We start from the raw sequence: 27191 nt of genomic DNA, 5'->3' as shown, positions 1-27191 counted from the left end.
GTACCAACACCAGTGTGTTCTCCACACAGACTGGTGTGTGTGCCCTTTCTCAGACTGTGAAAAAAGAAGAGAATTAGCTCTCTAGCCTTCCTTCTGGTGTGTAGGTGAGAGGGGAGACAGACTTTCTCTGTGTTGCAGATTTTTAGTTGAATAAACTCTCTATGGCAATTATGACAAACAGGAAAACAGTGCAAGGAAAACTGTGCTAGAAGATTTGCCTTGCAGGAGTTTGGGATAAATACCCAGATATATACAGGCGCGTGCACACACGCAAATACACACAACCTGTTTGCAAGATACCTTGCATTAACCCACTGGTGGTTGTCAGTGGTCTTCAAGTTCAGAAACACCCTGTAGGATTAGAGAGGGGAAGCAACAATTTAACTCCTCTCCGGCAATGGAAGAAGCAACCAGGTGGAGCTGGCAAAGCTTTGGGTCTAGAGCCACAGAGTTCAAGTTCAGGTCCTGACTGTGCCTCTTACTTGGGACCTGAGCTTGAGCAAGTCAGCTTACCCCTCTGGAAAATGAGGACAATATGCCTCTCAGGGCTTTGTGGGAGTCAAGTGGAAAAAATGCACATTAGAGTCCTTTGTAAATTGAAAGTAGGTTGTTTTTAGAGGCAGATGACCAAAAGCTGTGTTGCCACAGGTAAATTAAGCTCTGTTAGTCAATCACTCCTTCATCATTGTCCTTCTGTGGCGTGTGGATAAAGGTTATTTTCTCAAGCCTGGCAAAAACACTGATTAGAAGGACCTACCTTTACAGACTTTTTGATGTGCTTAAAGCTTGAGCTCGGAATGATCCTTTACTAAGTTTGTCTTCATAAACTCTCCATCACACCTCCTAGGTTTCCCTCAAAATATATTTGTTTGATATATTTTTCTTGAGAAATCTTTTATGACCAAGATTTTTATGAAATTATTTAAATTTAATGCCATTTGCAGCAACATGGATGGACCTAGAGATTATCATACTAAGTGAAGTCTGACAGAGAAAGACAAATATCATATATCAGTTATGTGTGGAATCTAAAAAATTACACAAATGAACTTATTTACAACACAGAGACAAACTCACAGAAAAAAAACAAAGGGGGAAGGATAAATTAGGAGTTTGGTATTAGCAGGTACAAACTACTGTATATAAAATAGATAAACAACAAGGTCCTACTCTATAGCACAGGGAACTATACTGAACATCTTGTAATAACCTATAATGGAAAAGAATATGAAAGAGAATACATATATATATATATATGTATAACTGAATCATCATGCTGTACACCAGAAACTAATACAACATTATAAAGCAATTATACTTCAATAAAAAAATTTTTTTGGAATTTTTTCCTTAAGGCAGCAGAAAGGTATTAATAGCTTTTAACCAAAGATTCAATGTGGTCAAAGACTGTTTAAGAAAAATGGAAAAGAATGCTTTGCAAAAGAATTCGCTACAAAGGAAGAATTAACATGATCGGGTCACTGGTGTCAGGATCAAGGAGAAGGCAGTCGTCATCTTCAAATTCTATTTAACGGTCATTTTGTTTCGTTAAATTAACATTTTTGCGTAACTTTCTTAAAAATGGGATGTTACTCTAGTTGAACATCGCAGTCCAACAAAATTAAGTTTCATATCAAAACTGTTTATTCATAAGTGCTTTTATGTTATAACAATTCTTTCTCATTAGCAGCCAGGAGGCAAACGTACAATGGCTTTCTCTAACTGATTAGGTACTTTGTCTTTCTGAAGCAACATGGCTCGCCTGGGATTACTGAAAAGATGAACGGAAAATCAGAAGCAGAGTATACAGTTTGATTTGGTCTGCTACATCATTGCTTTACTGTATGTGACATCACCCACTAGTCACTGTTATTAGATCAGGAAGGAGATGACTCAGAAACAAATGTTTCTTAGAGTAGAAATATTTGCAGTTCTGCTTCTAAGATTCCAATGTTGCATGAAAAGAATGGCTCAGACAGTACCAGTTTTGCTCAGAAACCCCATCAGTACAGCAAACACATGACCTCAGTGAGCAGCATCTAAATGTTATCCTTTAGTTCTAACCAGCTGGGTTGCAAATGGTTCTCTTTTCCCTGTGGCTTGTGCCAAGGGCCTCTGGGAAGGAATCCTTGGCAGATTCTGAGATGCTCTAATGTGAGCTCTGTCAAGAAAATGATAAAAGCCGTGAGAAGGCAAGGTGACCTGAAGGAATCATTTGAGGTGGAAGCAGAGCAGGTGGCCAAGGAGCTCGGTGCAGAGTATCCACTCAGGCAGCTTTGGGCTCCCCCAGGATCTCTGTGACTTTAGCCCAAGGTTCCCTCACTTCCACCAACAAAGGTCCACCCCGGAAGGACTGCAAAAAGGCTCTCTTCTTGCTTTCTCCAAATGCTCCTTGGAGTAAACCTTTTTATGACTTCTAAGTTCTCCCCGGAGTTAATCGTGGGGATGCCCCATTCCCCATCCCTCAAGTCTCTGGGTATTTGCCAAATAATTGTCTTCCTGCTTCCTTCAGACCTGAGAGGGACACTTCTTGTGCCGCCTTAAATTTAACTTGCCCTCTTAAGGCAGTCTTATTGCTGCACTTTTGAGATGAAACCCAGAGAGAGATCAAAATGAACCTAAGCAATGGAGGAGAGAGAAAAGGAAAACCTAAGATGTAAGATGGACTAGTTGGAAAGAACCCAGATGAAATGTAAAGATAGATCATTTCATTTGGGCCTTAGATGAATGGATGGATGATTCTTGGAAGGTTACAAGAAAACAGACTACTTCACAAATAGCTGGGAAAAACTGTAAAGAAATAAACCATGGTTTCCATATACTCAAAGAGCAGCCAAAAAGATGCAGAGGACTGCTTCTTGCCGGCTGGGTTTAGATATTATACTTTCAAACGATTTTGGCAATTACTCTGAAATTTTAATTAGCTCACTTTCTCCAGCTTAATTTTCGTATAAATCGAACAGATATTTGACCTTCAGCCACACTTGGTCACTGCACCCTGTTCTTCCAAAGTGCCTGAGCATATGCGCTTGATTTCATTTTACCCCCTGGGGGACCAGTGAATTCACCAATTTTTCTGATCCAGTTGGGTGCTGATAAAGCAGATCTTATTTAAGGGACTTTCCAGGTCTTTGTAAAAACAAGACAAAACAAACAGATGAAAACAAATGCCCCCTACAAGAAGGGGCGGGGTGGGGGAGAGTTGATTAGCAGGCGGCAAAAGAATCCTGTGTGAGACTTTTCCCTTTGTCTTTTTAAACCATCTATTTCATGGAAAAATCCTACTGCACCTATCTTGAATAAGTTCAGTCATTCTATGACACTCACACAATAAGCTTCTAGATATAGCCTTGTTTACAACTCCAGAAGAGTTGGGTTGGCAATCCAAAATTTCACAGTGATCCAAAATCTCAGGATGCCAAAGTCATGAGCAGATTGAATCCCAGGTCACAGAACTTGTCGCTTTCTATTTCATATAACTAAGAGCCAAGAAGGAATGTTTTCATTTTCTTTACATATAAGGGAGGAGATGCATTCAGGAGTGGGGCAGTGATCTGTCGAAGGGAGGAGAGCTGAATGCATTGCGTTACACCCAGTGATCCAACAACGACCTAATTTAAGGAGAGACTACATCGGCGTCTGCAGACCCAGAATTGCCTTTTTAAAAACAATCCTCTAAGACTCAAAATAGTCAACGCAGCCTCGAGTACCAGGGTTTAAAAGAATGAAAGATAAAAAGAAAATAACTTTGGAGAGGAAGCAGCCTGTGGTGGGGAGAATGAAACCACAAAACTGTTTTAAGCACAGTGCTCCCCTTCTTAATGTAGACCGCAAATTGTTTTAGCCTGTGATCACACTCAGCCCCCAGGCTCCCAGGAGAAGGACTTCCATGCTGGCCCAGCCTTGAGTAGCCAAGATCGTCTGGGAGGGGTGTTTAGGAAAAGAGCAGGAGTTCTGACTTCAGTTCTCTCTCCAGTCTGAATGCAATGCAACTCTGTTCCATTCAGACACACAAGGGTTAAAAAAAAAAAAAAAGTATGCGTTTTGGATACAGCTGGAAGCCATTAACAACTCTGAGACCATCTCAATAACCCAGTTAGAGGATGGGTGGCCTGGCAGAGATCCCGACTCCACGTGTGTAATCACAGACTCTTACCACCGGGTGGGGCTTTCTTTCTACCTCCTACCCGATGGCAAAATCCCCTCTTCCACTGTTCAGCGCTTGTGTACTTCCAGCCCATTCCTTCAAGGGCAGCTTCAACCACTAGCAAGCTCTTGGCAAAATCTGCCTCCATAGAAAATCTCCCCTTTAGTTCTAGCTCCGTCCTCTGCTGTCAGAGCACATGACAGTCCTACTTTTGAAGACAGCTATCACTTGCCCCCAAATTCTCAACTTCTCATGGATAAACACCCCATTTCTTCCAGGCAGCCCCCACATCTGGTGGTTTTCATATCCCTCCCAAGCCTGTTTACTCTTTGAACTGTGCTCATGTTTCAGAGTCCCTTCTAGAGAATACACTCCCATCTTGTCCTCGGATCTAGGACCCATCCTCTAGGACCAAGACAGAAGATCACCTTCATGACCTATCTTCCCCATCCAAGAACCTTCCAACGAGTCTCACCTCCCACACAGAACACAAGCACCCCAGCCTCCTTCACCCGGCCCGGCCACCATCACTCCTGCCACCCCCCACCTCTCCCACCTCCCCCACCCCCTGCCATTCCCACCTCCATGCTCCCAGCAGCTCCAGCACCGGGGCTCTGCTGCCGCAGACCCACCTGCCTTGTCCCAGCCAGTCCCGACCCCAAGACCCATCCCTTCCAGAGTACCTTTCCTTCCTCCTGTGAAGTTTTCTGAGAGCTTCCTCTTCCCCTGGGCTAGCTCCAGAGCATCTGAAAAACCAGGATTCAAGCTGTTATTTCTGGCCACTGGCGGTGGGTCTTTTCCCAGAGTTCTCTTCTTCAATTAATTAATTGCCTGAATCAGCACAGCGATGAGCCTCTGGTTCTCACTCTCAGCAGGTAAATGTAATGGACGGTGATTGCTCTTTTGGTCTGAGGAATGCCCTGAATTACCTCTTTGCTTTCATTACATGGAGGCAAATCCAGGGTCAGCCCAGGCTCTGGCTTTTAGAGATTAAGTAAATGAACAGTTATGACCTAACAGTCACCCCATATATAAGCTGATACCACAAGGTGTAATTTTGACCTCATTTTGCATTCCCAGATGTGCCTCAGATCAACTGTGATGTGAAAGCTGGGAAGATAATCAACCCCGAGTTCATTGTGAAATGTCCAGCAGGATGCCAAGACCCCAGGTACCACGTTTATGGCACTGACGTCTACGCGTCCTACTCCAGTGTGTGTGGCGCTGCGGTTCACAGGTGGGTAGCTCGGAGCTACTTAAGAACTAGCAATCAGGGTGTGGGCAGGGAGCCCCCAGTGCAGGGCTGCCTGATTAGCGAGCAAAAACATACAAATTTAACTGAGCATCCTGAATTTTATCTGGCAACCCTGTCCCATGGGATGACCCAGAATCTGTGCATGGTCCTGGATCTCCCTTCAGATCTCTCTCAGACTTCTCTGTACACCTTCATAGGGAGGGGAGGAGAACCCTATTCTTTCATGTTCATGACAAGGAAACCAAAGTTCTTGATGATGTAAAGCATTTTTTCCCTGCTTATAAGTGCTGAGCAAGGAAATAACAGGGACGTGACTAAGAAAGCCCCAGAAGTTTAGAGAAGAAATATCACTGCTCTTGTTGATGGCCTGGAGACAAATGGGAACAGGAAAGGTGAGAAGGAGAGTGACAGATGGTCCTACCTGGTCAGCTGTTAGTTTGGGATCCAGGAAGGGGGACAGGAAACATGACATGCTTTGGACTATGCCATTGCCTAAATGGGGAGAAGCAAAAGTGACCTTCACAGAATCTTCATGCCTCTTTTGCTGAGGCTTGGAGTCAAAACAGGGAAATGCATGCTTACTTAATATCCTTGGTAGTAAGGCTAATGTGTCAAGCACTTCACCTGCGTTATCTAACTCAGCTCTCACAGGTCCCCTGTGGGGTATCTACCACCATTACCCACCTGTTAAAGGTGAAGAGTGGTTGAATAGCTTTTCTGAAGTTATGTTACAAGTATCACAGGGGGGATTCGAACCCAATTCTGGCCCCTGCGCTTCTAACCACCATGCGGCACTGCTCTGAGACTTGCTCAAAGTCTATGCTTGGCTGCTGGATACTGGATGAAGTTTCTTAATTATTCAGGCCTCTGGTATCTTCTTCCTTTTCTTTACTTGCATTTCGGTCACTTGATTATATTAAGAGAAAACAGATAGGAATTTTGGGTACTACCAGTTCTGTGTTTCACAAACAGAACAAGCCTGTTTTTAGAAGGCAGGATTTCAGACAGAGAACATGAGTAGAAAGTGTGTGAGGGACCTTCCATTACTGTTCTGCCAGAGTCCCCCACTGTCAGAACCGGGAAACTGGAGAGAGCACGATTTGGTTTAGAAGTTCAATACTGAGTTTAAAGGATTTAATTTTCATACAATGGATGATAACCAGATGTCTTATTATGAGTGATCCACTTGATTCCTTCAAACCAAAGGGATAATGAACATATTTAAGGCATATTTTGGCCCTGTCTTGTCCTGAACTAAGTTCTGTATTTAAAGTGGGACCAAGGCCTGGGGAGGAGGGACAGTTCTCCGAGATGGGACAACAGAGTCCATCCCATGCAGAGCACTCTTCATGCTGATTTCTGACCAGACCCACCTTGAGAATGGCAGTCCCAGAGAAGGGAGGGCGGAGTTGTGAAGACGTGCGAGAGAGCTGAGGACTCGGTGTTGGGAGTTGCCTGTGGCTTTTGAACCCTGAGAGGCAACTGTGACCCAGTGGGACAAACCCAGGATTCCAGGCCACCTGGAAGCTGGTTTCAAGTCCCTACCTTGCAATTTAGAAGTTACAGAATCTGGAGTGAGTCCCCCAGCCTGCCTAGGCCTGTTTCTGTGAAGCGGGAGTAAGAGTGTTCCCTCCACCCCACAGCCAGGAGGTCTGCTGGGGGAGCCCAGTGAGATGCTGTTAGTGGGAATGATTGTAAAGTGATGAAGTGCTTTTCTTGTCGAGTCTTATTATCATTTTCTCTCCTTCTGAGTTGTTGGGAAGTTGAGGGTTGAAGATTGTTGGCTCACCATGAAGTGGCGAGAGCAGGAAATGGCAACGCTCATTCCTGCAGGGCAGGAAGGGTATTGATGGGAACGATCTAAGGACTTTTTCAGCTCAGCTGTGCTGTCAATTCCAGACACCCAAAGGAGCCGTGTTAGGCTCTGGGGCAAGGAGACGGAATACTGGAGCCTTCACATAGAAGTGAAGAGGTAGACGTGTCAGTTACTGTCACATCCGGATCTAAGACCCTCAACATCCTAGAAATTAAAGAAAGAATTTCCACCCTTTGAGGACTCTTTTTAATGAGTTTAGTTTAGCTGCCCACCTTCCTTCCCTGGCCCAAAATAAAAGGAATAATTTGCTTTTTTAAATGTCACACCACCCTTTGAAATAACTGGAAATATTCTGTGATGTCACAAATCCAAACTGGAACTGGTCAAGAAAGAGGTTTTACTTCAAAGAACTAGTGGCAATGAAGAAACCAAGGAAAGGAAATTTGAGGCATGATCAGGTCCTGTGATATGAAAGAGGAGGACATCGACCTGGGAGGTCCGATGCCAGGCCACCTGATGGAGGCGCCGTTCTCGGGGGCTGGGCTGCAGATCAAGGCAAACGTTTTCTTACACTCCCCACTTTCCTATCTCTCAAAGATGGTGGCCGGTTTCATAGCCAGTTGATCTGTCAAACAGTAGTTTTCTGTTTTTTCTTCAAAAAACTTTTTCTCTTCACAGTGGTGTGCTCGATAACTCAGGAGGGAAAATACTTGTTCAGAAAGTTGCTGGACAGTCTAGCTATAAAGGGAGTTACTCCAATGGTGTCCGGTCATTATCCCTTCCACGATGGAGAGAGTCCTTTGTTGTCTCAGGTACGCTCACACCCTGGAGAGCCGCTGCCCTGCAACCAGCACTTGGGTTAAGGGACATCACGGGATGAAATGTGCTCTTTTCAATGTGCTGTTAGTTTTAGTTTATAGCCTGCCTCATTTCATAAAAGCCTGAAGCATTCGTTCTTCTGATAATTAGGATCATGAAACAATGAATTATAATTACAGTGATAAATCACTACAAAGTCTGGAAATATTAAAAGGCTCCAATCGCTCATTTTAAATGCACAGCAGCTATCGGTAAGTCCAATCAAACTTTTAATTAAGTGAATTACATTTAATTACTTGGGTTTTTGAACTACTCCTTTAGTTATGCCAAATGTGCCTCGTATCTGGAAGCTTATCCCCTGAGCATTCTGGTAAATGAATAGATGGGGACAGGCTGTTAGAGAACTGAGCTACAATTTTATTTGAGATTCCTTTTTTTAAATTAATTGTTTCACTGTTCAGTCAGTTCTCATTACCTGGCTCCATAGGATTTTATAGATAATCATATTCTCTCTTTTTTTTTTTTTTTTGCCCTCTTCCAAAGAGGTAATGTCAATGAGCTAAGGGACAAGTTTGATTTCACAGTAAAAAGGTAATCAAGTATCTGCACCATCATGACCTGTCTGCTCCCCTCTTTTTATTTCTGTGAATTTCCTGAACCTAACCTTTTATTTTGGAAACTTCTAAATTTACAGAAAAATTAAAAGAATAGTACAATGAATAGCCATATTCCCTTCACCCAGATTCACCAACTGTTAATATTTTGTAACATTTGCTTTATCTATCTGTCTACCTATCTATCCATCTATCTATATTTTGTTTGAATGTGTGAAAATAAGCTGCGGGCATGATGACACTTTATCCCTCAATACTTCAGCTTACATCTGGTGAGAACAAAAACACTTTCCTAAATAACCAGAATACCAATACCACACCTAGAAAAATTAACATTGATACAACAATATTAAGAAATAAGAAATACTTCATATTCAACTGTATCCGACTATCCCCAAAATATTCCTCAGAGTAATTTCTTCTTTTTCTTCTTCTTCTTCTTTTTTTGGATCTACAGTCCAATCAAAGATCATCCATTGCATTTAGTTTCATGTCTATTTAGCCTCCTTTAATCCAGAGCTGTCTACCACCACACCTCCATTTCCAGCCCTGAGTAGTGATGACATTTTTGAAGTCCCAGCCAGTCGTCTAGGACTATGTCCCACAATCTGGACCACAAACAAGTCCAGCTATTTCCTTGTGATTGGATGCAGGTTAAATATTTTGGCCAGGATATTATATACGTAGTATCATAGCATATCCCTTACGTCGTATCACAAATGGCCATATCAGGAGACATAATGTCATTTTGTCTATTTGTTGCTGATGCTAAATTTCCTTACTTAGAGAGTTTACAATATCTCTCCATGGTAAAGATCCTTTGTAATTAGTAGCAATCTGTAGAGTGACATTTCAAAATAGTGTGAATAGCTTCTTGCCCCCCAAATTTCACCCAATGGTCTCAACATCCATCGATGATCCTTGTGATAGCAAGAATTATGTCAGACATTGCAAAATTATAATTGTTCTAAGTCTGTCATTTCTTTCACCTTTACTAGCTAGTGTTCTTACATAAAGAAGAGGGCTTCCCCCCTCACCTCCAGCAATTTTCTCAAGTACCACTATGGACTCAAGGATTGTTTTTCAAAATACAATATGTCATAGTCTATTATCATCATTATTCTCTTTGGGGCTCACATTTTCCAAGTTTGGCCAGAGGAAGCCCTTCAAGCTTTTGGCATGCCCCGTTAGTGTTTCAGCACGATGCAATGTTCCATCCTCACCTTGTCCTCCCCCTACTCTGGACCTTGAATCTCCCATTTTCTCCAAAGAGGCTCCACAGTATCTTAAACTACATTCTAGCAAACTTTTCAGGCAACCCCCCCAAGATAAAGAGCCCCGTGACTCTCCTAAGAAGCAACCAACCACCTATGGAAGACCAACTAAAGCAAGGAAGAGAGAAATGTCTCATTATAGAGCAGGCCATCCAGTCTGGATGGTTTTTCCGCACCCCATGCCCCAACCTCTACTCTCTGTTAATCAGAGTTTTAATAGGACTACAATCAGACCTTTTAGGATCATTCTCAGCTTAAACAATCCCTGTTTCCTCTTACCTGTGGAATTCTGCATACCTAGGGTTCAAAGTACACTGGTTTCTGTGTCAGACAGCGGGAGGTTATCAACCATAGTACAGCGATCCTTGCCTTGTAACAAAAAATTCAGAATAGGGGCTATACGAAAATGCTAATGTCTAGAATACAATTTTGCCAGTCATGGAAATATAATGTGTACCTAGGTGTTGACCAAGTAGTTCCTGGCTAAATAACAGGGTTTCAATCTTTGGTACTTAGCCTGCAATCCAAGGATCCCAAGAGAGATTTAAAAGAAAAATTAATTCCAGGAGAACAGAGATGTTTTGGATTTTTTTTAAATGAAAATCAGTCTGCTGGGATTATTCGCTATAAATCTCAACTTCCATATCCCCTCATCACACCTAGTGACATTTAAGCAGAAACACTTTTTGCCAACGATTAGAAAACTGTGTGCTTCTGCACTGGCGAGGATTCCCTTTGGAGAGCACCCTGCAGCGTAAGGGTCTCAGCTGACAAGGGGCCAAGGCTTGCTCCGTTGTCCAGAGGCTCACAGCCCAACAGGTTTCACTGGATCAGGGCACAGTCCTCCTCTGAGGCTCAGATGCCTCCATGACCTCTCTCTAGGCTTTTTATTTCTAACTTTCACGTGTGGCTCTGCGTCTTGGATCAATTCACTTTGGCGGCTGGGAGGGAGCAGGAGAGGGGCCCTGTGTTCTGGGTCAGCACAGTCTCTCCACAGGGCAGGGAAAGGAAAGGTAGAGAGGACCTCCTGATACTGCCCATTTGCTCTCTGAGCCACATTTCAGAAAACTGAGCTCAGGCTCTTTTTCCTCCTGAATAGAAACAGGGAGAACCACAGGATTTTCGATGTAAGAATAGAAGTAGCCTCTACAGTGTGTCCCTGCAGCGCTCTCTGTGGATAAAGTGAGACCCGCAGCCAGGGCGCCCTCCTTGGGTCTGAAACAGCCTCAGTCCCTGTCCATCTGGAGCAGGCCCGGACCAGGGCAGGGGACCTGGAGGCTTCCTGCCCCAGGTGATTTCCGTGAGATGAAGTAACTCAGGTTAGCCCAGACAGTTCCCTCCCCCACACCCTGAGTGACATTTACAGGTAACACCAGAATAACCTCTTTGCATCTCTCTGGTGACATCTAGTTCCAAAACATCTCAACATTTTTTCCCGTTTAGATCCCCACAACTTTGTATAGTAAGTTGGTCCGTATCATTAATCCTATTTTCTGAATTAAAAAAAAAGTCTCAAATACTGAGGCAGTTAATTAATGGTGAAATAGAAACAGAAACCTAAATGTTCTTGCTCCCAACGCCAGGCCTTTCCCAAGACCCTGTTACTCTGTGTGCCTCATGACTGCAGTCCCTGTGCCAGCAGGACCTTTGGTGAAATCAGGCACTAGATTCTGTCCTACCCCTGCCCCCTCCCCACCTGACACTCCTCACCATCTCCTGTCCAAGCCCAGCCTATAAAAATGTCCCCTCAGGACATATATGCATGACTGGTACATTATGCTGTACACCAGAAATTGACACATTGTAACTGACTGTACCTCAGTTAAACAAAATATATATCCCCCAGGTTGAGAGTCAACATGCTTTCATTATCAGGTCTCAATGTCAGGTAACAAATATGACCCCTCCCAAGGGTATCTAGATTTTAACAGAGCTCCAAGCACTAAGATAACTCCTCAGTTATACTTATCCGCCATCTACTTCATGGCAGACACTGCTCTGGGCCCTGGGGATTCAACAGCCACCCCGTGAGACAAAGTACCTGCCTCGGGGGGCTTCTGCATTTCGGTGACACTTTCTGCATTCCTATGACAGTTTCCATTTCGTGCTGGTGGGATTTCAGGCGGCACCTCCTGGCAGAGGAGGACCACAGGCAGCAGTCTTCTCAGGCAGTGGTCAGACCAGGCTTGGGACTTGCTTACCCACCCGCGACTGTTTTTCTTCTTTATGCTTCCATTGTTTCCCTGGTAACATGTGAGCATTCCTTCTCCTCACCTGGCATCTAAACTTTCTCTTCCTGGGTGGGCAACCAATGGTTATTTTCAAGGCCAATTTCTATTTACCTACTTTCGAGTTTCTCTAGTGCCATGGACTTCAAATGGATCCCAAAGGGTCCATGAAAGTGAGAGGTCATCCCTCACTCATAGCCAGCTGGTGAGCAGAGCTCTCAGCATCCGGAGGAGAGCGTGCAAGCATTTTTCCATTCATCTACAGACCTAATTCAACATTCAGAAAGTCACATGTCTGAAAAATTCTCTCCCATGTCACATCTTCAGGGGCAAAATAAGGGTTGCTAATGTTAACTCTGAGGCATGGACATTTTATTGCTTCCTTTCTAATAGTAATAAAACAGGCAATACAGGAAATCAAAATGCCACTTGACTTCCTTGTTGTAATTAACAATTTAGCAAGGGGTTGGGGGCGCGTGGAGACTGACTGATTTCAATGAACTCAAGAGAAATAAATTGGAAGGAAGGAGTCCACTTATCAAAATGCAACCATCTAAAACCTCTAGTTCTAGAAATAAATCGTTTTCTTTTTTTTCTTTTTGCAGAAGGTAAACCGCAAAAAGGTGTAACCTACCCATCGACTCTTACATATTCATCATCTAAAAGCCCAGCTGCCAAAGCAGGCAAGTGTCCACGTGCGATTTCATCTAAATCTTCTGACTTCGTAAAACAGGCAATATTGTGTTTTAGGAGATAGTGTAGAAATTAGCATCGTAACCAGTCAAGCTTCTCTGACTCCAGTAATATTTTAACAGATGCCAGGAACACGGGCACGGAAATCAGTGGGATGAAGAGTGAGGTTTCCTTTTTTTGTTGTTTTTGTAATTCCGAGATTATCTCTGTGTTTGTGTCATTTTCATTCAGAAGGACTGTTGCCTAGAATTTTATTGTATTGTTACTTTAGAAGATGACAGGACATTCTGTGTGAAAACGTTCCCTGGCAGCTGAAAGGAAAAGACTATCTCTACTTAGGGATGAAATGAAGGGAAGCAAAGAGGATGATGTTTCTTACGTGATAACAGCAAGCAGCTAATCTCCACAACCCAGGCCAGAGAGACACTGTGAGGTTGTGCCGACCCAGCTTCCTGGGAACCACTAAGCGGGTACAGGCAGAACCCAGGCCAGGAAAATACCTTTGTCTAGGTTTCTATATGAAAGCAAGAACTGTGCTATGCATTATTCTCTTGGGGCAGGGGTGTACTTTGATTTCCCAAGCAAAGAGAAGCTGTGAGTTGTTTTATGATGGGGTTTAATATTGCTTCCAGAAACCTGATGAGCTGGCTGATTTTGTTCGTGTACTGAAGGTGAATGTGATTTAAGAATAGGCAATAGAAGCTAGTGTTTATTGAGCTTTTGCTGTGTGCCAGGCACTGTTCCAAGAGCTTTATCTGATTATGGTATTTACTCACCCCAACAATACCGTAGGTTTGTACTGTTCTTAGCCCTAATTTACAGTTTGAGGAAAATGCACCACCAGAGAAGTTTAATAACTTGCCTTTTGCCACATAGCAAGTAGCAGCAGAGCTGAGAATCAAATCCAGACAGTGGCTCCAAAACCCCCTCTCTACACCATGACCCTGCATTTCCTTATGCTAATTACAGTGTATGTAAGGAATCCTGACTTGAGGAGCCTAGCATTCACATGGGGAATTTCATTTTTCCCCCTCAGTTACCGCTCCAGCTATATCTTTAATGACTTCTTAATTATTCCAGTTATCTAGACCTGTTTTTGTCTGTTTGTTTTTTTATGGAAATCAACTGTTCCTTAACCCGACCCCACCCACACACTGGCAGCAGACAGTGGTGCTTCCTGGACCACTTCTGAGATATCGCTGGTCCTCTTCTGGTGTGGGCCCGGGGAAGAGGACTAGGTGACAGAAGTCTCCTTAAGTGGCTGTCCAGTTGGTGGGGGGAGAGTGTCCCTGGCCTCTCTGCTGCCTCCTCTAGGCCAAGCTCTCGGAGATTTCTGAGTGGGTCTTATGTGCGGATATCTGGGGCAGGGGGCCATGTTCAGCTTTCTCCTGGCTCCATCTGGCTGGGCCTGAAGTCTGTGGCTTCAATCCCTTCTCTGAGTCAGGGGCTTCATTGCTGGGCAGCAGCCCTCAGGCCAGCTCCCTGCACCCTGCCCTCTGCACAAGGTCATTGGAATGGCTGGGGTCCTCCTCCTCTTCTTCCCTCCTGGGGCCCGAGGAGAACTAGGATGGGGTGAGGTGGCCTTTCTTGTCCATCTCCCCTCACCTTTGGCTTCATGAGCCCCTTCAGGATCACCCCCCTTCCCCTCGAGCAGCACTCCTCCTCCACTTCAGAAACAGACCCTCTGTTCAAGGAAACCCCCAACTTCAGGGACCACACAGAAAACACACCCTATTTTTACCGGGAGAAGGAGCATAATTCTTGACTCCCCAAACTCTCTCCAAGCTCCACTCCTGAGTGCACCAGGTGGGCCCATGGTGCTGTGGCTCAGAGAAGTCGGCGGGAATGAGAGGCCCCTCCCCTCCCTGCAGGTCCTGCCATCCTGGTGAGTGGTTCTCTTGAAGGCCCTGCATCTGGCTTGGGGAGGACAAAGCCTGGGGGGAGAAGGGATATCCTCTTACCCTGAACGCTGCTCTTCCCCAGTGGCGGCTACAGACCCTCCCTTTCTTCTGGTCCTGACCTTCTACCCACTGGCCTGGGTCAGGTGGGTGGGGGACAGTGCAGGTTCTGCTAGGATGGCCCCCCTCCATGGGATGCTCAGGGGCACCCCTCCGACTGGCCCATACAGCACTCAGACTCTGAGCGGATCGCCTCAACGCAGGTCAAGTTGTTGGGGAGGGGGTGGAGGAAGAGAAACCAACTACAGCCAAATGACAGCCTCGATTACAAAATCTGTTTGGTTTCTACGTCCCCTTAGCAGAGATCCTTTCCAAACTTCTCTGTCTACCCCGGGCCCCATGCCTAGCACCGTCCACCCCCAGCAGGCACCTGCTCCCTGTGCCCGCCTCGCTGACGTCCAGGAGGGGTCCGGAGGACCCGGGATGCCTTCTCACTCTTTGCTGCTATGTAATTTTAAAATTAGCAAAAGCCACAGTTAGAACATTGGGCATTGCTACTGTCACCTGTCCTCTTACCAAGCCACCTCCTCCTCTGGTGACACTCTATCAGCCTCCTGTCACACAAACATCCATAGTTGTCAGAGTCTGAGAAATTAGGTTCATTCCTTCATTCACTCATTCAGCAACTATGTATTGGGCTCAAGACTGAGCTCAACTGTAAGGATTCCCACATTAAAGGGATCCTGGGGTCTCATCCAACTTCAAGACACAGGAACTTCTCTCTCAAGTGAGAGCCCTACCCTGGAGTGAGTTTCACCATTCAAGTTAAAAATTCCAGTGAGAACCATCAAAGGGTGGCCCCCCCTTTGTTGCTACTCTTCCTTCAGTGATCAGATTCCTCTAGAAATTGAAGAAAGCAGGAGAAATGGTGATGTGAGGGCAAGAGCCTCTCTGGGCTCAGCACGCCCCCCTCCCCACACCAGATGCTTCCCGATCTCTCCAAGAGTGTGAGTGAACCAGGAGGTCAGGTTAGGATGACCCCCCAAAGTATAATAACCCTCTTCTACCAGGAAGCGATCTCGCCCACAAAATAGGAAGCATCTTAATTTGCAGCGCACAGCACCTACTGAGGACGTGCATTCCTGAGATTTAAATGCTGTTCCCAAGGCAGTTAGCAACCATAAAATGGGCCACTGTTACTTGGCTGGAGCCCCCAAGCTAAATAAAAACAGGTAAGCGTCAGGGTGTAGAAGTCCACCCAAAGCTGGGAAGGCCCGTGGCACATCAACAAGACGAGGGAAAGTAAATCCCTACTCTTGCTGAGCAAGGGTATCAGGAAAATGCCTCCTGACTCCCCCTTGGCCATCCCCTGTCCTAGAAGGAAGTCAAGTCCAAGTTTATTGCAATACGCTGACTGTTCAGGACCCTTCTGCCCTCACTGCCTGCACCATCCAAGGCCACCCCTTCCCCCTGTCTTGGGAGTAAGACTCCTTCTACCAGAACCCTGGAGACCTCAGGCCACCCTCTGACAGGAACTGCATTCAGGAATATTGAAGCAACTCGTGATTTCCACTTTGTTCCCCTTTTATGGAAAAGACTACGGAATCTGGAATCAAACAAATGTGAGTCCACATCCTGGCTCTACTGCCTATTGGTCTGTGTGACCTGAAGCACATCTTTGACCTCGTGGAGAACCTATCCCTTAGCCTAAAAATGGGAGTACTTGGTTCACTTCCAGGACTGTGATTAATACCACATGTGAAAGCTTATGTAAAAGAGGCACATAGTAGATGCTCAATGAACATTAGGTTTCCTGCCCTTGTATGGAGCCCTGAGACATGTCCTGAGCTCCCGGGCCAGAGCCAGATTCTCCCCTGTCGCTATGACCCCCAGGCATTGCTGCTAAACTGGTTTCAGTGTCCTTCAGTCACCTCACATTTGACACCTACTGAAGTGCTGTTTTCCACTGGGGGAGAGGGAGGCATAGCACAGTGATAAATGTCAGCTGCTGTCATTTATCAAAGACCTATCATATGTCAAGCACATGCAGCCCCCTCACAGACACAGTCTCTAATTGTGACAATAGACTCCCCAACACACACACATACAAGTAGGTCTGACCATCCCCACTTTACAGCAAAGGGAGCCAGGCTCAGAAAGCTGAAGAAAGCCTAGGGCCAGACTGGTGAGGGCAGGAGCCAGGGGTCCAGCCTGGCGCTGGCTGGGGTTCTCAGATCAGATTTCCAAGGTCCACCCCAGATCCAGTGCATCTGAATCTCTGTGAACAGGGCCCTGGAACCTGCATGTTAACACCTCCACTGTGATCTAATGATGGACCAGGTATAGAGGCTGGGAGGACTTCCTGGTGCTGTGGAGAAGGTGGTTGTCTGGGGCCGTTCTTGACCTTAACCAAAGAGTAGTATGTTAAGAATCTAAGGGAAGTTGTGAAATGTTTTCCCATGAAAATCTTTGAAAACAGACCAAACTTCCATGTATCTGAGGTTGTTCGAAGAAACTGTTTTACTGGTTTTATTTCAAATTGCTCAAAAGGAAGCTGGCCCCATGAAGAATTCACTTTGGGTTACATCAGGGATTATGTTCAGTAAGGAGCTGGGAGCATTTGTGTCGAGGACTTTCTCTATCTTCCTCTTTAAAGTTTCATTCTGTAAAGGAGAGCAGGCAAAAACTACTAGATGTTCTGTGGAAGATCATGGAAGACCACGGGAGACGGCTCTGTTGGTTGAATTTATGACGTGCTTGAAAACATCTGTGTTCTAAGCAAGTAACATAAATGGCTGTGATCAGGATATTTAATCTGCTTTTTAGCAAATCAGTATCAGCAAAGGCAGACAGGGTGTACAGAAACCTCAGAGGTAGCCAATGGAGTGAGAAAAGGAAAGCTCAGATCTTCAGTATCCAACAGGTTTCAAGTGGCAAAAATATTCACTATTTCCAAGTAGAGGTTTTATCTTTAATTTAATTGGTTGTGGTTGAATTAATAATTTGCAAGTAAAATGTACTGTCAGTTTATTTATATATTTCTCTCCAAATTACTAATTATATCCTGTTTCATATAATATACAAGTGATTCTGTTAAATGGCCTTTCCCTGTATGAACCTGAGCCTGCATCTCCCTGAAGAGGCATTAATGCCTGGTAGCATGTACCAGAGGGTATAACAGAAGAGCACTTTAGAGAAATTAGAAACTTCCCTAGGACTTGTTATGAAAGCTCAATTCCTTTAAAGTAATGGAAACGTCATAAATCACGCAGGTTTAGTTTTGCCAAAGGATGGTGCGAAGACTGGCTGAACCCCCGGGGCCGCTGCCAGCTCTTTAGCAATTTGTCTGGCACGGTCTCCAGGCGGGATTTAAAGGCAACCAACTGCTAGCAAGCACTGGGGTAAAGGAGGGATCTGCTCCCTGCCTTGACGGGCTGATGCCTGCAAGAGCAGGCAGGACAGCCGCACTCCAACCCAGTCCCAGGGCGCTGTGGGAGGCCTTGCCGATGTGATTTAGGCTCTTTAGATGGGGAGATTATCCGGGAGTGTCTGGGGGCCGGAGGGGGGTGGCCCTAAACGCAATCACATGTATCCTTACAAGAGGGAGCAGAGGGGGATTTGACACACACACAGGAGAAGGCCACGTGCAGGTGGAGCAGAGACAATTGAGGATGCTGGCCTGAAGACTGGAGGGGTGTGGCCACAAGCCAAGGATGCCAGCAGCCAGCAGAACGTGGAAGAGGCACAAAGCATATTCTACCTTAGAGCCTCCCGAGGGAGCTCAGCCCAGTGATACTGATTTCCGACTCTTAGCCTCCAGAACTGTGAGAGAATACATTTCTGTTGTTTTAAGCCACTGAGCTTGTGGTAATTGGACAGAGCACCCCTAGGAAAGTAACACGAATACACAGGATAGAAGCTGGCACACCCACCACGGGGTCTGGCAGACACACATGACTGCGGGGTGATGGTCCCTCCCAGGACTAGGATGCTGGTCACTTTGGGGCCATCTTGTATCTTCTTCTGCCAAAGACCCACAATTCTCAATACAATCTCCAAAGCCCAGTGGGTAGCCCCTGCCCCTGGGCCCGCAACCTAACAGACTGAGACTTATTTAAAATTAAGGAAACAATCTAAATCATCACAAGTGGATGAAGAGCACAATTTAGAAGTAGAATCTAGATGGTCCTTACCATCTAACTAGCTCCATTACCCCCATTTTACAGATGCGGAAACTGGGGCCCAGAGGAGTTAGTTGGCTAGTCACAAACCAATCTAAACTAGAACATCTAAAACACATTCTCTAGACAAACCTATGGTTACCAGGGGATAAAGGGGGTGGGAAGGGATAAATAGGAATTTGAAAATTGCACCTCTTTGGGGGTGATGGAAGTGTTAGCCATCTTGATTGTGGTAGTGGTTTAATTGGTGTGTACATCTATAAAAATTCATCAAAGTGTACATTTGAAATATGTGTAGTTTACTATACAGGAACCATACCACAATAAAGGTGTTAAAAAATAAAAACTTAAACACATTCTCTAAAATGGTGCAAACCCTGAAAGTACCTCCTATCCCGTGGCCAACATTAACTGACAAAGCAAAAAGTATGTTTAGGAACCATTGCTTCTGGTGTATGGCGTATTAATTCGACAGTTAACCGTGTTCTGCCTTGTCCATGTTGCTGTCATTCTGAACTGTCTTTTAAACGTTTTGTTGTTATTTAATCTTTGGTTTGTTTATTGGCTCATTCCTCCATCCAGATTGTACAGTCCTTTAGGGCAGACAGATTTCATCCTCCACAGAAACTAGCCGAGGACTTTGCTCGTAACTAGTGTTCAATAAACATTTATTTAATTTTCGTCCTGGAGAGCCTACTGGCTATTTTGTAAGCCCCAGTGTAATTCCATTTTCTTACAGGTGAGACCACAAAAGCTGATCACAGCCCATCAGTTCCAGGGACAACCGCACAGCCGGTCACCCTGATGCAGGTACCGGGGACCACCATGGTCGGAGCCACCCACACCACGTTGCCAAAGCCATCCCCATCTGCAGGCTCCACCAGCAGCAGCCTCATACCACAGCCTGTGGGCCAGAGAAGCCGGGAGCTGGGTCAGTAGGAAGACTGTGTGTTGCCATGTGCTAGAAAAGAGGGAAATTGGGTTTTTAGAGTTAACAGCTCTGTCTGAATGCCTGCGTGTGGTGTCCATGTCCCACCTTTTGAGCTGGGTAGGGGGAGAGCACCTGAGACCCAGGCGAGGGGTATGTGCTGTGTCCTCCCAGATTCCACGGGTAAACTTGAGCCCAGTAATGATTCCAGACCAAGCTAAGGGCTGAGCAAACTGTGTTGAAGGGGCTTAATGCAGATTTGAAAATAGACCTTCTGTTAATTGTACTTTGGAAGGTAGGCTATTATGTGAAACTTGCCCATTGCAAAATCCCCAATTCTCCGAAAGCTGGGTTGAAGGGATCATATGTAAACACTGTTGGGTTTTGTTTTGTTTTAAGGGACAAATTGAATACTCCTGAAAGTCTTCAAATAAACAAACAAAACAAAACGAATCCCTCTAGGAAAAGCCAGATAGCTGAAGTTTTTATTCCTTTTCTAACTGCTTTTTTGTCTTACCACTTGTATCCACAAATCAGGTTTTAGGCTTTGCCAAAATCCAGTTTATGGAATTCATCTCAGTATTTCATGAAACACGACCTTAGGAGCTCATGCGATCACACAGATACCAGTTCTACACAGGCTCTTTCTATGTTAGGCATCCTGGGCACTGAGTGCCTGTCTCATTTCTAAAGGCCCCCTGGCCAGGGGGCGGGCAGTTCCTCAGCCAGAGCGGCACTATTGTCTCAGCTAGTTTTTCTAACTAGTTCCTGCCTCCAGCTCCTTTTTCCTTCTAGGAGGAAGTGTCCAGGACTCATTCTTTTCAGCCTGATCTCCAGCTTCCAAACATCACTGCCACCTAGCGTGGCCCTGCCCCGCTTCCACATCAGCACCCAGCTCTCTAGTCACCTTTCTCTTTCACAAACAGAAACAAGCACTTGCAGTGTGCTAGACATTCTTCTAAGCACCCCACAGATACGAGCCTATTCGATCCTCAGAACAACCCTATAAACTAGATGCGTTACTTCTAATCTGACTAATTCATTGTCTTGAGGAGGAAACCGAGGAGTAGGTCGGTGAGGAAACTGGCCCCAAGTCCCGCAGCTGGGAGGGGGCAGAGCTGCGATGCAAGCCCAGCAGCCCGGCTCTCCGGTGGCGCTCCTTGTAGGAGGCACCCCGGCTGTGAACGAACACCCCGGGCACTGACGATGCAGGCGCCTGACCTGCCTTGACATGGACGGGGTGGCAAGGACAGAGGGTCTTAGACGCAGCCAACTCTTGCTGTAATCCATAACAGACAATAACAGAACGCACCGCCCATTCTCTCCCTGGGCCCGGGGCCCTGCCTGCATGCATTCTTTCATTTAATCTTCCCAACAACTCTATGATGTTGGGACAATTATAATTCCATCTGATGAACGACTCCTGGAAGAAACTATACTATAAGTTCCCCAAATAAAAATACCATAAAAATAATTTCTGAAATATATTAGGCACTCCCCCACCATCTTGATTCTTTCAAAGACTTCTGAGTAGCTGAACGAGTTGTTTGCTCCTGGTGTCTCCTTAGAGGACGTCCATTTTTACATAACACATATAATTAAGACTGGGGCGTATTTATTTGGCTACACTGGGAGCTTGGAAATCCTGTTACAAGTTGGGTCTGTGCTTATGGAAAACCTCAAGCAACTTGAAGCAGTGGCTCCCAGCCTGGCAAAGCTTCCTTATTCCTGGCTTGGGGACAGGAGCTTTGGGCAGCAGCCTCCCAGCCCTTCAGTGCTCCCTCTTCATCCTGGTCCAGCACCCGCGTCCATGCTGCCCTGCAGACGGCTAGGCAAATATTCAGGGCAGGAGCCCCATGCAGCCTGGGCCGTGATTGCTAAGAAAGGAGCCAAAGTGGGGAGGGCAGAAGGGAGAGAGGACTTTTTAAAACATGGAGGTCCTACTCAAAGGATTTTCTGTAGGAATGAAGAGGAGTGAAGACTAATGTTTCAATGCCTATGTCTTTTTTTAAACCACAGCATTATTAAGATACTGTCACCTACCATACAATTTATCCATTGAAAGTGTACCGGTCAATGGTTTCTAATATACTCACAGAGTTGTGTGACCATCACCACAGTCAGTTCTAGAACATTTTCATAACCCCGAGAAGACACCCCACACCCACTGACAGTCACTCACCATGACCCCCAAATCCCTCCCTCCCCCAGGTCCAGAAAACCGCCAGTCTACTTTCATGAATGCCTATCTTAATGCATGACTATAAGAAACCAAGTTTATTTCTTTTTTCTTTTGTTTTGGGGAGAAGGTAATTAGGTTCACTTACTTATTTTTAATGGAGGTACTAGGGATTGGACCCAGGACCTCATGCATGCTAGGCACATTCTCTACCACTGATCTGTACCCTCCCCCTAATGCATGACTACAATTACTTGCTGTGATATTTTAGCCCAACTATATTAAATAATATTTACTATATAGATAACTTCACTGTTTCTTCAAATGAGCTGCAAATATTCTGTTAATTATGAGAGAGCAACTCTCCTACTGATGGACAAGTAAGTTGCCATGGTTGCATTTATTAAGTGTTTTTTTCTTTCATATATGTGACTGTAGTCAGAAGATCCTAGAAGTGGTTGTCAAGGGGTGTTCGAGCAAAATCTAATTTGTTTATTCATTCAGAAAGTATTTATTGAGTGCCCACTATGTGTCAGGCACCATTCTAGAAGGGTCTTGGGCTACATCAGTGAACACAGCCCACCAAGATCCCTGCAGCCAGACACCTGAGACATGAGAATCAGACCCGGAACAACCTGCATTTGGGGGTCGGAGTCATCTTTGTTCTACAGTTAAGGTAGAGAGCTGCCTTCCAGACAGGACACAGAAACTTGGAGGGGGTCCAGTAAGTAGAAACTCTGTAGCAGGAAAAGACAGAGTCTCTCCCAGCCCATGAAGAAGAGCTGATATAGGAGGAAAGACCCAAAGAAAGATGAGGCCGGACCCCAAGGCCACATGATGACCCCTTAACTGACCCATGAATGGGCAAATGTGACAAGACAGAGAGGAACAAGGAACAAGACTGGGGCTCGGGAAGCCAAGAGCTGGAGAGATGGAGACCCACCCCTGATCCCGGGGCAGGGGCAAGGCTGTTCTTCACAGGAGAGGCCAAGGATAATGCTGGTACCCACACAAACCAGGCAGTCCCAGTGCTGTGTCCCAGGGCCAGAGGAAGCAGCCTGGAGAACTAGATCCATTAGTTACACTGAGGAAAGAGTTCTGGAAAAGATGGAGAATCCCTCAGGCCCAGATGAACCTACCACAAGCTTGGAAGGTGGAGTGGCTTCACCTGGCATCGTTTTCCTGGCCTGGTTCATCTGAAGAAGTGCCATGGTTACCTCAGCTGATCTACCATAGCATCGAATGTGTCCACCAGAAAAAGTTAACCAGGGAGGGGGCAGCAGAGCCCCACCTAGTGGCAAGGCGTGGTGACGCACCTTTCTCCGCCACTGTGCCCTCTGACCAAGAGCAGCTCACCTGGGATAGGAAGGAACCAGCGTCTATAACTGCCCATCCCTTCCACATGCAGCTTCTCTTCTCACCAACGTGTCACATCTCTGAAAGTTTATCTTCTTTAAGGTGTCGGGAGAAGGTTTTTTTCTTAAAATCCAGCCTTATAGAATAGTAAGACAAATATTCCAAAAGAAAAATGGATCAAAGCCATGACCAGGCAGGCCACAGTGGAGAACTGTAAACAGCCCATAAACATAACAAGAGGCGTTCAACTTCACCAGGATCCAAATAAATGCAAAGTAAACAATAAGATGTCATCATTCACCAATTCACATTGGAAATGGGTAAAACACAATTTTGGCAAGAGTGTGGAGAAGTGATTCAGCTCCTGCACTTACAGGAATATATTCTAAGGTAATTATCAGCCAGAGTCAAAAGAAGCCTGGACAGATGCTGTTCTTAATAAAAATTAATGGAGATGACTTAATTGTCCATCATCAGAATGGTGAAAGAAGTTAATACATGACTACTGAAATACATGCTCTTACTGACAGCGGAAGATTGGTCTATGACAGGCTGTTAAGTCAAAGCAGGCTACAAAACAGTACGGGAGCCAGTCTCATGTTCTGTAACTATGTTTTGCACATGAGAACATGCACATAGGAAAAGGGATACAACACTATAGATCAAAATTGTAAACCAGGAACTGCTGGAGAGAGGAATTGCCGGTAATTCCTTACTATCTACAGAGTATATTTGGACAGTGAGCACGTGTCAGCTATATAATTATAGAGAAAACAAAGCTATTTTGAGTTTGTGTCCAAAGAATTAGGACAAAGACAAAGGGAATGAAAAGTTATAGCAGACAGATTTGGTTCTATGAAAAACTGATCATTTTCCCATGATCTCTTATCTCTTCCCTTCCATGAAACTTGGTTCTTTCCCTCAGCTGGTTTTTATGTGGTCCCCTTCCCCCCCAAAATGGACTTTGCATCTCTCTTTCCAGAATCTCCCACCTCCCTCCTCCCTTTTAAAACCTTGCTTCAGAAAGAATTGCCCAATAAATAATGAATGCTGAAGTGTATTTGATTCTCCCACAGAGTGGTTCAGGATAACCCATTGTGTAGCCTTAAAAATGACTAAAAGCTAATGTTATTTGCATCAATACCATGTTAATGCAGTTTAAGCAAATTGCTAAACGTTAAGTGACATTTCTACTGAAGAATTACTTGAACCGCCTCAGGAGTGGCACAGCTGAGGACAATTACTGTAAGAATAATGAAGTCTAAAGAAATATGGCACTTTAGTAAGATTCTTGCTCTGACAATTGTGAAATCAAGGTTTACTATTACCCAGAATTGTCAGTCAGTGTTTTGAGTTAAATCAATTTTTTCCCCCATTTCAACACCTCCTCCAGGGCAGGTTCAGACCACCCAAGGACAAAGCATTACCTTGGTTCTGACCTTGGTAAAGTCTTGCTAGGACGGATCATCGAATAAATGAGAACAGTTAGATTAAAATTCATGCCCTGACCAGTCAAGTGTTATTGCAGATCTCTGGTCCACCACCACCTACGCTAACAGCCAAAATAGCCCCCCGCGCTAATCCAGGTAAGAACCCGAACTCACCTTTGCAGCTGCTGATGAAAGTGAAGCTTGTTTGCATGGGGTCTGTCTTTCTAAACCTGTCATTTGACTCAGATTTGGACAGAAAGCATTAAACCAGATATGCCAACAAAAGAGACTGCTCAAGGGCCCAACTTGTAAGGAAAGTAAATAAGCAAAGCCTTCGGGACCGCCATTCCCTCGAGGCAATTCTGGGGGGGCTGTGATAGAAATTCCTAAGGGTTCGGTAGCTGGGCTCTTACAAACCTGAAAAGGGATACTCTCCGGGGGTTTAGACCTGAGAAACCAGGGCAAAAGAAAGAGAGACATTTTTATCATTTCCCAGGAAAGGGCAGAGCCAATTTTACTCAGCTGCTTCTGTGATGTGGGGACTAGAAATACGTTCTCTCTCCTCCAGGAAGCCTCCTATGAATTAGGACACTCCCTGGCTCCCCTTTCTTCCTTCTGTGACCCCTTAAAGGTTTGGCCCAGGAATGGGGAATGCAGAGTGATGAAACTAGTTCTCTTCTCTGAGAAGCTGTTGAGGCCTGCAGAGACGAGGAAGGAAAATCCGGCGTGGTTAGATGCTTTCCACAGACCATGCTCGGGGCCAGGGCCAGGAGTGGGCAGACTTGAGACACAGTCTCCCTTGCAGCCCTGGGGCTCCAGGAAGAAGAGTTCAGGTCCTTCTCTTGCTGGGGGATACCTGATTGTCCTCCACGTGTTGAAAGATTCCTAGACTGTAGGGTGTGTTTTGCTTTGATACCAGATGGGAGCAGGTGTTCTGCAGGGTCCCCTGGGCAGGGCTGAAAGCTTCTGTGGATTCACAGCTGCACCTTTGCCAACAGACACGCGGGTGCTCAGGACAAAGGGCTTAAGATTCAGATTGCTGGGCAGGCCAAGGACTCCAAGGCCATTTTAGGCCTTAACAGGCCCGTGGGACCTCTGAGACAGCCAAGGACGGGGACTGCTTCCTCTCGTGCTCTTGGCCAGGATCTTTGCCTTCCCTGCAGGCCCCACAGTAGAGCTAACCACAGAGAGCTCGGCCGACTTCCAAGCAACATTTGAACTGGGGGCACCTTCATCAGGGGGCAAAATAAGGGAAGAAAGCAGGTTGTTGAGTGCATGTAAGTCAGCTGACCCTGCGTAATCCCCCTGGGTATCCGGAGGCAGCGGTCTCTGGAGCTGCTTACCAGACACCTGGCTGGGCTGCCCGCTGCTTGCCGTCCCTTCTCTGCACTCACACACGCCTCCGCGCACACTGCTGGCCTCCGCAGCTCACCTCCAGGTTGGGCCAAGTTGTCTTAACCTCTGGTGAACATCTCTTTGCTCTCTCTCTCCTGTGTGTGTCAGAGAGAAGGTCTCTGCCAGTCTGGACGCTCAGGGACTCTCAGGGACTTGGGTCTGCTAGAGAGGCCCCCAGCTGGGCCTCCCGGGACCCGCCTCTGGGACAAAGCGCAAATACCCAGGCACCCACGCGAATCAGGCATGGTCTGGGGGTGATGGCAGCCAGGCCCATACCTGATCTCTGGCTCCTGTTTTTCCCTGCCCAACAACCCGAGGCTGTTCTAGCATTTGATCCCCTTCCCTTTTTATCACCTTTTATCATCATACTGCCTCTGAGTCTCTAGCTCTAGTGTTCCTTTCTTCTGCATCCTCTTCACCCTGCCAATGATTAACACTATCTCACTGACCACACAGATGCTCCCAGCTCCTTTTTTACCCTTATATCCTACCCATTTCTGCTGCCCCTCACCATCACCATCACCCCTGCAGCTTTGCTCTGAGCGCCTCAGACCCTCCCACGAACCCCAGAGTGTCCCCGCCTTGGAGCCTTGCCTGGCCCCAGGCGCTCAGACCTGGACGAGTCTCGAAGCCCCGTGATGGTTCCTGCAGGTGGGGAGCCTGGCACACGGGCAGTCAGGCAGGTCAGAGCACAGGGCTTCTTAGCTACCCTTCAACTGGCTCTCCCTTTACATAGAGTCATGTGTATCAGGGGAGTCGCCCAGCTCCTCAGCTAGAATATCGTCAGCTCACAGAGTTGGGAAGAATTGTATGAAGTGCTTCCGGTCTAACTTTCCTCCAAAGAAAATGAACCCCAGTCCCTTATCGCATGCCAGATGGAGGCTTTTGTCCCGCGTGGAATAACTTCGCGGGAGTAGTGTGGGGTTTCCCAAACCCATTGTTGGACATAAAAATCTAGAACTTCAGCCCATTGATCCT

The 27191-nt window shown here is 45.9% G+C and overlaps 1 protein-coding gene across 2 annotated transcripts in view; it reads left to right on the top strand.

Annotated features, from left to right (window-relative positions):
* VIT (vitrin) overlaps positions 1-27191 on the top strand; it is a 92470-nt gene that overhangs the window by 39013 nt on the left and 26266 nt on the right. For both annotated transcript variants that reach the window (XM_010999646.3, XM_031466840.2), the window contains exons 4-7: positions 5228-5384; positions 7897-8030; positions 12759-12836; positions 19665-19856. In XM_010999646.3, coding sequence (XP_010997948.1) covers positions 5228-5384; positions 7897-8030; positions 12759-12836; positions 19665-19856 — 561 coding nt within the window. The remainder of the gene's footprint in view (positions 1-5227; positions 5385-7896; positions 8031-12758; positions 12837-19664; positions 19857-27191) is intronic.

Source organism: Camelus dromedarius, chromosome 15, assembly GCF_036321535.1.
Source record: "Camelus dromedarius isolate mCamDro1 chromosome 15, mCamDro1.pat, whole genome shotgun sequence".
Classification (NCBI taxonomy): Eukaryota; Metazoa; Chordata; class Mammalia; order Artiodactyla; family Camelidae; genus Camelus; species Camelus dromedarius.
The sequence above is the reverse complement of the archived record's forward strand: the minus strand, read 5'-3'. Positions and strand labels throughout refer to the sequence as shown.